Source organism: Cavia porcellus, unplaced genomic scaffold, assembly GCF_034190915.1.
Source record: "Cavia porcellus strain 051 isolate PalLab524CR breed Dunkin Hartley unplaced genomic scaffold, mCavPor4.1 scaffold_8, whole genome shotgun sequence".
In the NCBI taxonomy this organism is placed as follows: Eukaryota; Metazoa; Chordata; class Mammalia; order Rodentia; family Caviidae; genus Cavia; species Cavia porcellus.
The window spans coordinates 31,450,083-31,462,501 of record NW_026947491.1 but is presented as its reverse complement, the minus strand read 5'-3'; the positions used below and the strand labels follow the sequence as shown (position 1 = coordinate 31,462,501).

The 12,419-nt window shown below is 35.8% G+C and overlaps 1 protein-coding gene across 1 annotated transcript in view; it reads left to right on the top strand.

Moving 5' to 3' along the window:
* The window catches only part of Slc2a13 (solute carrier family 2 member 13), a 341,626-nt gene that overhangs the window by 71,386 nt on the left and 257,821 nt on the right, over positions 1-12,419 (top strand). Inside the window, exon 3 of the mRNA XM_063254554.1 lies at positions 8,275-8,483. Coding sequence (XP_063110624.1) covers positions 8,275-8,483 — 209 coding nt within the window. The remainder of the gene's footprint in view (positions 1-8,274; positions 8,484-12,419) is intronic.

Genomic DNA, 12,419 nt, shown 5'->3' with positions numbered 1-12,419 from the left:
GAATCTGGTTTGTTAGATTGCTGTTTGGTATTGACAGATTTTATTCAAATCTGTTGTGATTGATAGTATCAAATCTGAGAGTATAGGCAACTACACTGAAGATGACAGGATTCACTAGGACTCATTTTGGTTTGATGATTGCATGCTTTTGAAGTTTTACACTATCTACAATGTTTTGTTTTTATTAATATTGTTATGTACTGCTATATTCAATTATACTATGCCTGATGATACAGAAATTCTATGGAACATAAAAAGAGACAACATATTAACCACTGTAGAACACCTAATAATGTGGTTGTATATGACTTTTATGTTTCGTGTTTTTATAAGAATATGTTTTGTTTTGTCTTGCTTTGTTTTGTTTCTCCCTTTAATATAGAAAGAATAAAAATACGTGTAGAGACCTATGCATGCATAGAATCTCATAAACAGTTTATGAGAACTGATCATTTAATGCATGATGAAATGAACAACTACTTTGAAGAAAAAGAGGCACTACAGTTACCCAGTGCTGATCTCTTAATGTCATGATGGGAAATCCAGCAATACTGTTATTCTCTGTTTAGAGTGATTTTAACTTGTTTTGTTTTGTTTAATCTTAACATACATGAAGGTATGGATAACTGCATGCATGTTTAAGTGTATAGGATTGATAACCATATTACTAAGTTTTTGTTGAATAGTTGAACAGAACTGTTTGCAGTCTCACTGTTTGAATGTCCACTTTGTCACTTTTGTAACTTGAATTCATAAGAGGACAATATGTAATTATCAACTAGTGATTTCTTACTGTTTATTTATTTTTAAATTATGTGTTATTTATACCCTTTTTCTGTTTTGTTTTTTTCTTTCTTAAGTAAAAAAAAAGAATTGTAGGCACAAGTTAAAATTTAAAAATATGTTATGAATTGCTACAATGTAAATATAGCAAGTGGCAAAATTCTGCACTTTTTACATCCATAACTATTGCATTAGATGGAAACAGTCATAATTCATAATTTTATTTGTTCTGTAAATATTTAATTGCTAATCTGTAATGATGACCATTTCACTGTAAATGCAAAGATATATCTCTCTTAGTAAATAATAACATTCATACAGTTCTTAAGTATGTGAGAAGTATATGAAAAAAATTGAAAATCCTTTGGAATGCTAAACTAAAAGCTCTGGATGTAGGGCTGAGGGAACAGTGTTCTTGGAAGTGGTTTGAAGAGGTTTGGGTTTTGCTTACCCTGTTTATTTTTGGAAAGTTCCAGTGTAAGAGGCCATTTTCAGAATTAGCATTATTCCATCTCTGAATAAGATTACTTATGCTCATTGACCATCCTAGTGCTGGACCTATAATAATATTTGTTGGATAAACACATGAATGATAGCTGAAGAACTCATAAGGAATTTAGCTTTAGCTTTCCAAGCAAACACAATAAATCTTTACTAGGTAACTTTGTCAAGAAGTCTACTAATTGTAACTGCTATCTATATTTTCATTGAACTGTTTCAGGAGAAAAAGACAGAAAGGTTAAAAAATTTTTTATAGTTTTACATTGATAGTAGGAGTGTAGCTCGGTAGTAGAGTATGTAGTTAGTGTGCAAGTGGACCTGAGTTCAGTCCCTAGCACCACCATCACTACCACCACAGCACCAAAACCTCAAGCTTAGCTTTTAGAGGATAAATCTCAGTGTCTAATTTTAGAGTCTTAATATTTATGATATTCCCCTAAATCATTTTGCTCTTCAGGCTGGTTTAACATGCATGTGATTTGTTAATCAGTGGCAACTTAGTGTAAACTGAGGTAGAAGATAGAGATTAAAAATAAATGGTTAGAATTACAAATTAATTTTGTCACTTGGTTCTCTTTCCAGTTGCTTGTAAGACTATTGAACATATTAGTTACGTTTGCTAGGAAGTTTCATTGTTCCTCAGGTCAGCATTTAAAAAAAAAGGATTTAAAAAATCTTTTATTTTTGGTTTTTCTGAGACAAGGTCTCACTGTAGTCCAGGCGGGCTTTGAATTTATGGGGATCATCCTGCCTCAGCCTTCTGAGTGCTGTGATTATAGGCATGTGTCAAGGACAGCCTCTTAGAGATTGTCACTGACTGTTATCTTAGTGTTTGAAAAATACCAAATTTACCTGTGACTAGAAAAATACAAAGTGGAGGTTTTGTTCGGAAAAATACATTTTTGACAGAATGAGGTTGGGAAATGATAATTGAGCTGTCTTTTTGCCCTCACACTGTGTTAGGTTGATTGGCCAGATGACTATAGACTCTGAAAACCATTCCTCTCTTTCTCTGCATGTGAGAGGTGTCCTCCTCCCTTAGTAAAAATTACCTTCAAGAGCTATAAAAACAAGTGCATACCATTTGATATAAATATAACATGTTGTAATGAAACCTCCATTAGCTGTGATAGCCTTAGACAGCTTGACAATTAAAACAGTAGATCATGTAGATTCCAGGTTAATGCATTGGCAGCTTTTTTTTTTTTTTAAAAGAGAAGGAATTAAAATGAGAAGGGGATTGGAGAAGAGAAATAGGCAACAAGAATGCAGGATATGGTTCTTCACCCCTGCACAGCTCCCTTGAAAGTGGTGAAGCTGGGGAATACATGGTTAAAGTAAAATAACTTAGTGAGTCATGCCTGTCATATCAAATATTTTTAAAGGCCCAAATCTCACAAATCCAATTCTGTTCTTAGTAATTTTTAAAAAATATATACTTTTTGGTAATATTTTTCCCTGCATGGGAAGTTTATCTGTGTATATTAAAGAACAGTGAGCTGAAAGTTCAATTTGGCAAAATGATCAAAATAAGCAAAGTTTACCCTTGTAAATGAGACATTTTCTTTTAACCGCTAGTGAGCTATTGTCTGTCATACATTCCTGCTGTGAGGAGCTGTGGCTAATGAGGACAGGCCTGGTGTCTGCCACTGGCTCCTCTGTGTGGGTGAGGTCCCCCTTGCAGCCACTGGCCCAGTGGGTGTGCTCTCTCACATGCTGGGTGGGTGCAGCTGAGTGGCTGCTCTGGCCAGACCTTTTGCTTTGTTCCTGCTGCGCTAGTACTTTCTGAAAGAACCTTGGAATTCAGCATGAAGCTGGGGTGAAGTAATGCCCTTTATATGAGTTTCGTGGAACTATCAAGTAATCATTGAACATTTATTAGAACTTGGCTAATCGTAACCATTTATTATGAGAGTCACACTGCTTGGATTTTAGTTGTTACTTCTCCCACCTACTGGCCTTGGCTTTTTTTGTGCCCTTTCTTAGTCTATAAAATGGAGTAACAGTGGTAAACACCTGTTAGGATTGTAGTGAAGATAATAGGTGTTAATAGATCTGAAGTCCTTTTAGACAGAGCTGGGGACATAGTAACTGGTACTGTGTTATTTTAAAATGATTGTATGTATGAACTGAGCTCTACATTGAAGGTAATTTTCATGTATTTAGAACATAATTATCACCTTTCTGGAACTGCTACAGAAAAACATGTGAAGTGATCCCTGTTACCAGTTCAGAGAAGGTGACTTATCATGACTGCAGAATTTTGTTCCTTAAGTGGCCACATGTAAATTACATAAATGGGAGCAGTATAATTCCTTTAAAGCAGGCGTGACAGCGATTGTTCAGTTCAGTGAAGTACTTGTTTTCTTCTCTGTTCGTTTGATTTTTGCTGTGTTGGAGGTTGAACCCAAGGCTTCCTCATACAGGTAAGACTCTACCACTGATTTCTTTCTCATTCATTCATGGCAGAACTGAGGAATGAACTCAGAGCCTTCACACAGAGCTACATCCTTACCCTGTTTTTAGTTTTTAGTTTTGAGACGGGGTCAGACTGTGCTGCCCTGGCTTCCAGCTTCAGCCTCCCAAGTAGCTTTGAATCCCAAGTGTCCCCTGTCTCTCCTCCAGAGGCCCCCTTTGGTGTAGTGGGAGGCACCTGAGTGACTGTGGTAGTGCCCTGTTAGAAGGTTCTTAGTTTTATGGTAAGCAAGTGGTGTACTTGTAGTTTTGCCAGAAAAATAGCTCATTTGTTAACTTCAGGGTTAGCAAAGTATCTTCTAGTATGTGATTGTAATAGTAAAAAATATTTTAAAGATTTTGAAAACTCACGAAAGCTTGGCACTTTTGTTTGCTTCAGTTCACCTTCCATTTGTCAGCTTGGTACATTGTCTTGTGGCTACAAGATTAGTGGCTTTTTCCTTAAGATGTGGACCTTGGGTGCCTGTTGTTCATTTTCAGGACTTGGGTTTTAAAACATTTACATCTGTTATTCTTGGCTGCTGCACATTAGCACCACCTGGAGAGCTCTTAATGAAATAGAATTCCCTGGGCCCAGAGCCCAGACAGATTAATCAGAGTCCACAGGGAAGGGTGGGGGCTGGACACTGCTGTATTTTAAAAGCCCCCTAGGTGATTCTAATGTGAAGCCAGGGTTAGAACCCTGATTAGCTTGTAATATTATCTGTGTCACTGGAGGCTGCCTGCTCTGCCCTCTCACAGGGCTTTTTGTCATTTGCATGGCTGTGATTTCATTTTCTTTTGGCAGTACTGGATATTGAATCCAAAGTTCTTTCACAGAGCCCTTTCTCCTTTTTAAAGTTTTACTTAATTTTTCTGGCAGTCCAGTGAAATAGACACTGTTTTTATGTGTTAAAATGTAACTTGATTAGAGCTTTGATATGTATCCTACATCTGAACTGTACTGGTCAGCTGTTACTGTAACAAAATAACTGAGAAAATCAATTTAAAAAGAATGATTTATGCTTTTATAGCTGACTCCCATATCTATATCTATGTTTGTATGTTTTTTGCAGTGGTTGGGATTGAACTCAGTGGGTTGCATTTGATGGGTGAGCTTCTATCACTGTGCTACATCCCTAACACTTTTTATTGTCATTTTGAGAGAGAGTCTTGTTAAGTTGTCCAGCCTGTCCTCCAACTTGTGGTCCTTCTGCCACAGCCTTCTGAATAGCTGGGGTTACATGTGCGTAGTGCCACACTGAGCAATGCTTTAGTTTTCCACAGTTTTAGAGATTTTAATGCTTTTTTGTCTATGGGAGCACGTGGCAGGAGAAGCTCTCGATGTTGTGGGCACCTAGGAAACAGGGATAGAAATGGTTGGGGTCCCAAGTGTCTATTACTTTCTTCACTGAAGACCCAAAGTTTTATTCTCTGCCACCTTGTGACCCTGGCTTACCACATGAGCATGTGAGGGACACTTACCCCATCTATGGCCTGAAGTGAGACCCACATCTGTTCTTCTGCTCTTGCTGTCCTGTATAATAGTTGACCCCCCATCCAATGTACTGGATGGCTACAAAGCCATGAAAATTATTCCTATCAAAACATTTTTATCTTGGAAGTTAATTAGAATAAAGTCGCTTGCTTTACTCTTGGAAAAGAAGTGTTAGGTGCATAAAATAGTTTTTCTTGACTAGTGTTTGAAAAGAGGCTTTATTAGCTTTAAAGATTGGCAGCAGTGTGTAGATTCCTTTCTGTGCATTGGTATTTTGCATAGAATTATAAATTTCACTGTAGGCTTTTGAAGATTACTTGTTTGAAAAGGCTTCAAGTCTAAAATAGTCTTTCTCCTATAGCTAAGGAGCATAGGCTAAGATGTATGTTTGCATTTTTCTTTTTACTTGCCTTTATTTCTTTTAAATTGTTAAAAAATACAGTGTCCTGAGATTTAATAATCAGGAGTAAAGTACAAAGTATTATGTGAGTATTCTTGGGCCTGGAAATGATTCAATTTACATGTTCATTTCAAGTGCGTTTTTGAAGTATGCTCTGAAGCTCTTCAATCTTCCTTTTAAATTATGAAGTAGAGAAATGAAACATGAAGATTTTCATATTCAAGGCTTTTTTATTTCCTTGTCCAGTATATTTTGAATCTGTCTTGGTTATTGAACTCATGACCTTGTGCTTGCCAGGCAGGTGATTATGCCGCTGAGCTAAATCTCCAGTCCCATATCTGTCTTTTATGAATTTCTTCCCCTCTTTCATTCACATAGACATATATTAGAGATCGAACCTAGAGTCTTTAAATGTATCTACATCCTCATATCTTTAAAAACAAACAAACAAACAAAACCCCACTTTTCCTTCCTGAATGGGTCTTGCTAAGTTACCCAGGCTGGGCTCCTTTGCAGTGCTGATGAGTCATGTCTAGGGCCGTGGGCAAGTGTACTACTGGTGAGCTATACCCTTAGCCCCTTTGGTTTAAATTCTCCCAGAGACTTGGATTGAAATTTTAACCATTCACAGCAAGAAAACATTCATTTTAATAATGGATTTTGTTCTGTAAGTTAACTTGTTAGGATGGGAACCCAGAAATATATACCTGTTCGGTGAGCTATCCTCTCTGATCTGAAGACTCTTCTGGAAAAGGTCCAATTGTATTTAGAGTAATAAATGATTTAGGTGGACAGAATTTCTATGCAAGTATGATGCAAAATGATTCAGAAGAGTTGATGCATAAGATGCTATACAATTCTGAAGTAGTTATTTTCTGTGTTGTTAATGGAGAAAGGTTTGGATGAATGTAGTTGCTTTCATATTATTTCATAAAACATTTTCCGAGTCCCTGCAGTACGCAAGATACTTTACTAGGTACTGGGCCATTGAGTGGAACAGGTTAAATAATTTATAACAATATAAGTTACAGTGATGTAAATCAAGAATTAAAAGAGTGACTAAATTGATGTTAAGAAAATGTTCTGAGGATGAGAAAAGAATGATTATCAGTGTAATCATCACAACTCATGGATTAAAGTAGAAAACACATTCATTCATCAGCACTTTGTTTACTTTCTGAATCTTTCCACGTGTTGTTTTAGTTTGTAAGTAGTGGTATTCTTAATAGCCACACGACAATATATGTTTTTAGAATTAAAGTGAAATTGCCTAGAAAGTAGACTTACTTGATAAGGTGTATCTTTGGAGCCTTTAATGACACTATATTTTGTGTTTGCCATAGCCTAAAAGGAATAACTTTGAAAGGGGCATTAAGTCAGGAGGCTTTTCAGGGAGATATAAGTGTTAGTGAATATTCCTTTTTACATAAATGGAAGTGGCTGGTTGGGCTTTGTCATCATGAACACACCCAGGGAATTTGAATTAACAGAAGATACCAGGTATCCTAGATCCATAGAAGTTTCCATTTGCAAAAACCTTAAAGGTTATCTAATTTAACCCCTTCAGTTAAAGAAGATTGGGTCATAGAGATGTTAGATCAGTGTGAACGTCATGATAATTTGGAGATTTGGAGATTGCTATAGTTGTACTCATAATTGCTATTTTTGTCTTGTAATGATTTTATCTGCTATTTGTAATTTTGCCAGACATAAGAGATAGACTCCTAAAGAAAATGAAGGTTAATCTAAGAATACATGAGCAACTTTTTTGATTTTTTTTAGCCATTTAATTAGGATTATTTGCTACTGACTTGTTTGTACAGACGTCCTTATCAGTGGTGGTGAAACTGATGTATAATGGCGAAATGTACTCATTATAAAGAAACAAGTTGGGACACCTAGTTTTATGAAAAAATGTGTCTTTTAATTGGATAAGTTATTTAGTCAGCTCTTCATGATTATGACAGAATGCCGGAGATAATTATGCAAAGAAAAGGTTAGTTGTGGCTCAGTGTTGGCAGTTTCAGCCCGTAGTCACTTGGACCTGATGCATTGGGGCCTGGAGTGAATGAATGCATTATGGTGAGGAACGTATCATAGATAAAGCTGCCCACTTCAGATGGGTGGGCAACGAAAGGAGGGAGGCAGGAGAGGCTGGATCCCTATATCCCCTGCAAGAGCTCAGTCCCCAGACTCCTCACTACATCTTGCCAGGCTCTGCCTCTTCAAGGTTATACCAGCTGTGAATAGCACAGAAACATTGAACACATAGGCCTGTGGCGAATGCCCAACCAGTTCAGCTTTCATGTTGTAAAATACATAATTATATTGTGTATAGTAATATCACATAGGGGTGGTCAGTATGTTGTTTACATAATGGGTTGGGTTCACAGTGTATATATGTAATGATTGTAGTTATTTTTCAGTGTAATTTGTTTAAGAGAAGAGTGTTAACGTTTTCTGATTTGTAAATTTTCACTACAGCTAAAATACCCTTTCTGCATGCATATGTATATATAATAAAAACTTTTTGACTAAATAAGCATTAGATATTATTTTAGTCCAAAAACAAAGGTATGTGTTAAGCACATGCTGAGTGCTATGACCAATTTCATAATAAATGTGAACTTTCTTGCAGGTACATGTTGGGACTTGCAGCAATCCCTGCAGTTATACAGTTTTTTGGTTTTCTCTTCTTGCCTGAAAGTCCTCGATGGCTTATTCAAAAAGGACAGACTCAGAAGGCGCGTAGAATTTTGTCTCAGATGCGTGGTAACCAGACCATTGACGAGGAGTATGATAGCATCAAAAACAACATTGAAGAAGAGGAAAAAGAGATTGGCTCAGGTATGTGCTTCTATGAAGTTTAAAACAATACAGTGGTTTTATTTAGAAATTGGATTCGTTTAGTATTATTTAATATAGCTAACTTGTATAATGGGTTTATGTACATAAACCAAAATAAATACATTTTAATTTAAAAAGTAATATAGTAATATTATGAGTGAAAAAAAGCATTCCCATGTTACTATTCTCACATATTTACTCTTATTTTATTTAAATCAGAAATACCGACATAGTTGTCAACATTTTGAGTTTGTATCTTTTAAATGTGTCTATGTAAGTAACATACATAGTCATGAATTAACTTCTTATTAAAAAGTTTTTATTGTTACAATAAATAACATCAGTAAAAATATTAAATGCTTTGTTTACATGTGTTACATTAATTTGTTTGCTAATTGTTATAAGGAATATGAATACCTTCATGTACTGCTTTTGGAATAACTTTTGTATTTCCCTGTTTTCATTAAAATATTTAGATGTCTAATCCAAAATTTTACCACATCAAAAAACTAAAAAAAGAAAGATTTTAGTTTATTTATGTTACTCTGTTTATTTTCAGAGACTGTATCATACGGAGATTTTAAAAAATTTTCTTAGGCAGGATTGATAATCTTGACAATCTGATTTGAGTAAGCAATTTGCAGGATCTAAACGATTGGTAAAGGTATGCATTTCAAAATGTTTTTCAATAGTGGACAGCTTAATTCATATTTCTCATATTCGAAATGCCTAGACCTTTGTTTTTTTTTTTTTTTAATTGGTACCTGGGTTCAAACTCATGACCACCTGTTGCAAAGCAGGTGCTTATGCCGCTGAGCTAAATCCCTAGCCCCCTGGACCTTCATTTTGTCTCTGTATTAATTGGTAACTCAAATGGAGGTGCTGATTTATACTCAAATTATTTATCAGACTTCAGGGAATGTACAACACACATACCATCTTACTGACCTGTATTACACACAGTGTGGAACATCCACCCCTCATCCACTCCTCCTGTAGTGTTTTGGTGGAGTTGAAGGTGGTTGCTATCCTAAAGAATAGGATACAGCTGTTGAAGTACATCCCTATTCGCCACATGTGATGTGGCTTAACTCTGTGTGTGTTTGTGTGTGTGCATATGTGCATATGCATGCATAATATATATCAGTCCCCTGAAACTATTACCTTCTTGCTGAGATCTGAGCTTCAACTAATTGTGAGTCCCTTCTATGTGGCGTACATTTTAAAAACACTTTGTAAGCATCTGTTGTGCATTTGGCAATGGCAGAATTTTTGGAGTAACACATTAGTGCAAAGATAAGGAAATTTTGCTTTCACAAAAAAATTCAACTGAGTTTAGCATTGTGTTAACTTAAAAAATTACAATTTAAAGTATCTGTTTAAATGACAAATGACTTCTTTTGTACTGCTGTCTGAATTGCTTTCTACATACCTTCTATGGGGTATGAGTTTGTTTTTGTAGTAATTATTAAACCTGCATGCTAATAAAGTGAGTAGAAAAATTTTAAGAGGACTTGGATAATTACATTAAATACTACTTAGAATTTTTTTTTACCTAATTAGGTAAAGAATAAGATAATTTAATAAAAAAAAGCCTTATAAGGATATCAGTGGTTTTTACTACAAAATATTAAATATATAGCTTCATTTTGACTTTTGAAAGATGTATTTGTGTGGTTGCTGACAGTACAGAGCAATTGTAATGTATAATCAAATAAATGTTTTAAAAATTTATGGGATAGGATTGCAGTTATCTACCTCTACTTTAGTTTTTATAGAAGTCTTTGGAAGCTATATAGAGCATCATTTCTTGGGAATACATAGAATACATTTTCGTATTTCCCAATATTGCTTTCTATATACATTTGGACAGATTTTTTAAAAATCCTAATTTATTTATTAAATCTTAATAACATTTGGCTTATGTTTGGGTAAATACTTCAAACTTTGTAACTAGTAGGATCATTAACTTGTCCATATGTGAGTTTGTAGCATTTGAATTACTATTATCTTGCTTGACTTACAAAGTCAGTCTCGTATTCTCTTTTAAAAGTACAAAATCGAGGGCACAAATGCATGTAGACACCAGTGATTCTGGGTCTTGTTTGTAATTAAGAAACAGCCTGTGTACATACCTGCCACATGCCTGGCAGATACTTAGAGGTAGAGGCAAGAGGCAAGAGAATTTTTTGAGCCCAGCCTGGGCAACATAGTGAGACACGCATCTTCAAAAACAAACTAACAAAAGAAACTTGACTGGTATGAGGAAACAGATATGATTACCTGTCCTTAAACATTACACAATATATATGTGTATCACAGTTTCACATGGTATGCATGAATATATTCAAGTTCCATTTTTATGTATTAGCTAAAAAAACAAAACAAGTAAAACAAAACTTGATTGGAGTAAAATATGGTCTGCAGAGACAAGAATTTACATTACCCCGTAATGTCCAGGAGCAAAGACTCTTTGTCATTGTGGTTGGAACATAAGAGACTAGTACAGGGACTTAAATTGGCTCATTCTTTGCTTTCCATCAGTTTGGTCTTATGAGTGACAGACTAGATCAGAGGTGCTGAACTACCTATGGCACAGTGGGTTTTTTTTGGTTGTTGTTTTGTTTCTGCTTTTTTTTTTTTAAAGACAAAAGATGTTAAGGTATGAGTTTTTATTAAGCTAAAACCTCATTATTTAGGTTTAAGTGCAGTGTTTGCATTGTGATAAGTAATGAGTTTTGATTTGTAGTTTGGGTACTTATCTCTAAAAGGTTTGCTGTCACTGAACACAGTGGATAAATATACAGAAAGAAACAGATAACTTCCAAGTAATAAAGTATCCTGGCCCAGAGATGAACCTGACATCGTGCTGGAGTATTAGATAGAGATGTCCTGTTACTCTGTTGTAACCTGCCCCCCAAAACAAGGCCCCATGATGAAAAACAGGGCAAGACCCCCAGATGATAAACGGGGCAAGATGGTATCTTTTTTTTAAAAGAAGTGCTTTTATTTTAGCTGGCCCAGAGACACAGTGCAGATGGAATTTGCAAAGCGGTGCAACTGAGTTAGAATTTTGACTGATTTTTATAGTTCATTTAAGATTAGCTCATTGATCATTAAGTACATAGTGATGAGAAACAGAAATAAGGTGGGCTTTGGTCCCCTTTGTTTGAGGTCAGAGGCATTTCACAATGGGGTGGTTAGCCAATTCGTAGCCCTTGGTCTGCCAATTCCAGGAACATTTCTCTCTCATAAAGGGAACAATGGTTGACACAGCATCATTTGTCTCTTACAAGGGGAACAAAAGTTGGCACAGCAAACAGTTTACTAAGGGGGGGGGGCAACACATACAGAACAGCATGACGATGCGGTCAGTTAATTTACAACAAATTTATAGCAATGTGGTCAGTGCTCCAGGTACATGGTTAGTAGGGCGATAGGCATAGAGCATAACACTGTCCATAGATTCTGAGAAAGTGAATTTTGAACCATGTCTTCAAACTGGGTACTGTGGCTGGTGGAGTATAGCTGGCTGCAGCGAAGCATCTTGATTTTGATCCTGTAAACCAGTTAGATATTCCAGGGGTTTAGAAAGATACCAAGGCCTCTTATTTTTTGTAAGGAGAAATGTCTTATCAGACATAATGGTTGAACCTGTGTGCTTGCTAATGATTCTGAATCAGGAAGTTCTAAGTCCTTAGGCATTTGCTGATAGATTTGTGATGTGGGATTGGGATTTAACTTGTTTTTGTGATCCTGCTTTTTATACAATTTTTTGTTCTTAGTCACTTGAGCTTAGTTCCTCTTTGGGGAAAATCAGTATGACTACTGAAGTATGCATTCACTGTGTTGATTCCTTTTTTTTTTTGGATGTGTGAGATGTTAGGACACATAGATTTACTTTTCAGGGTTTAGATCCATTTAGTGTAATGAATA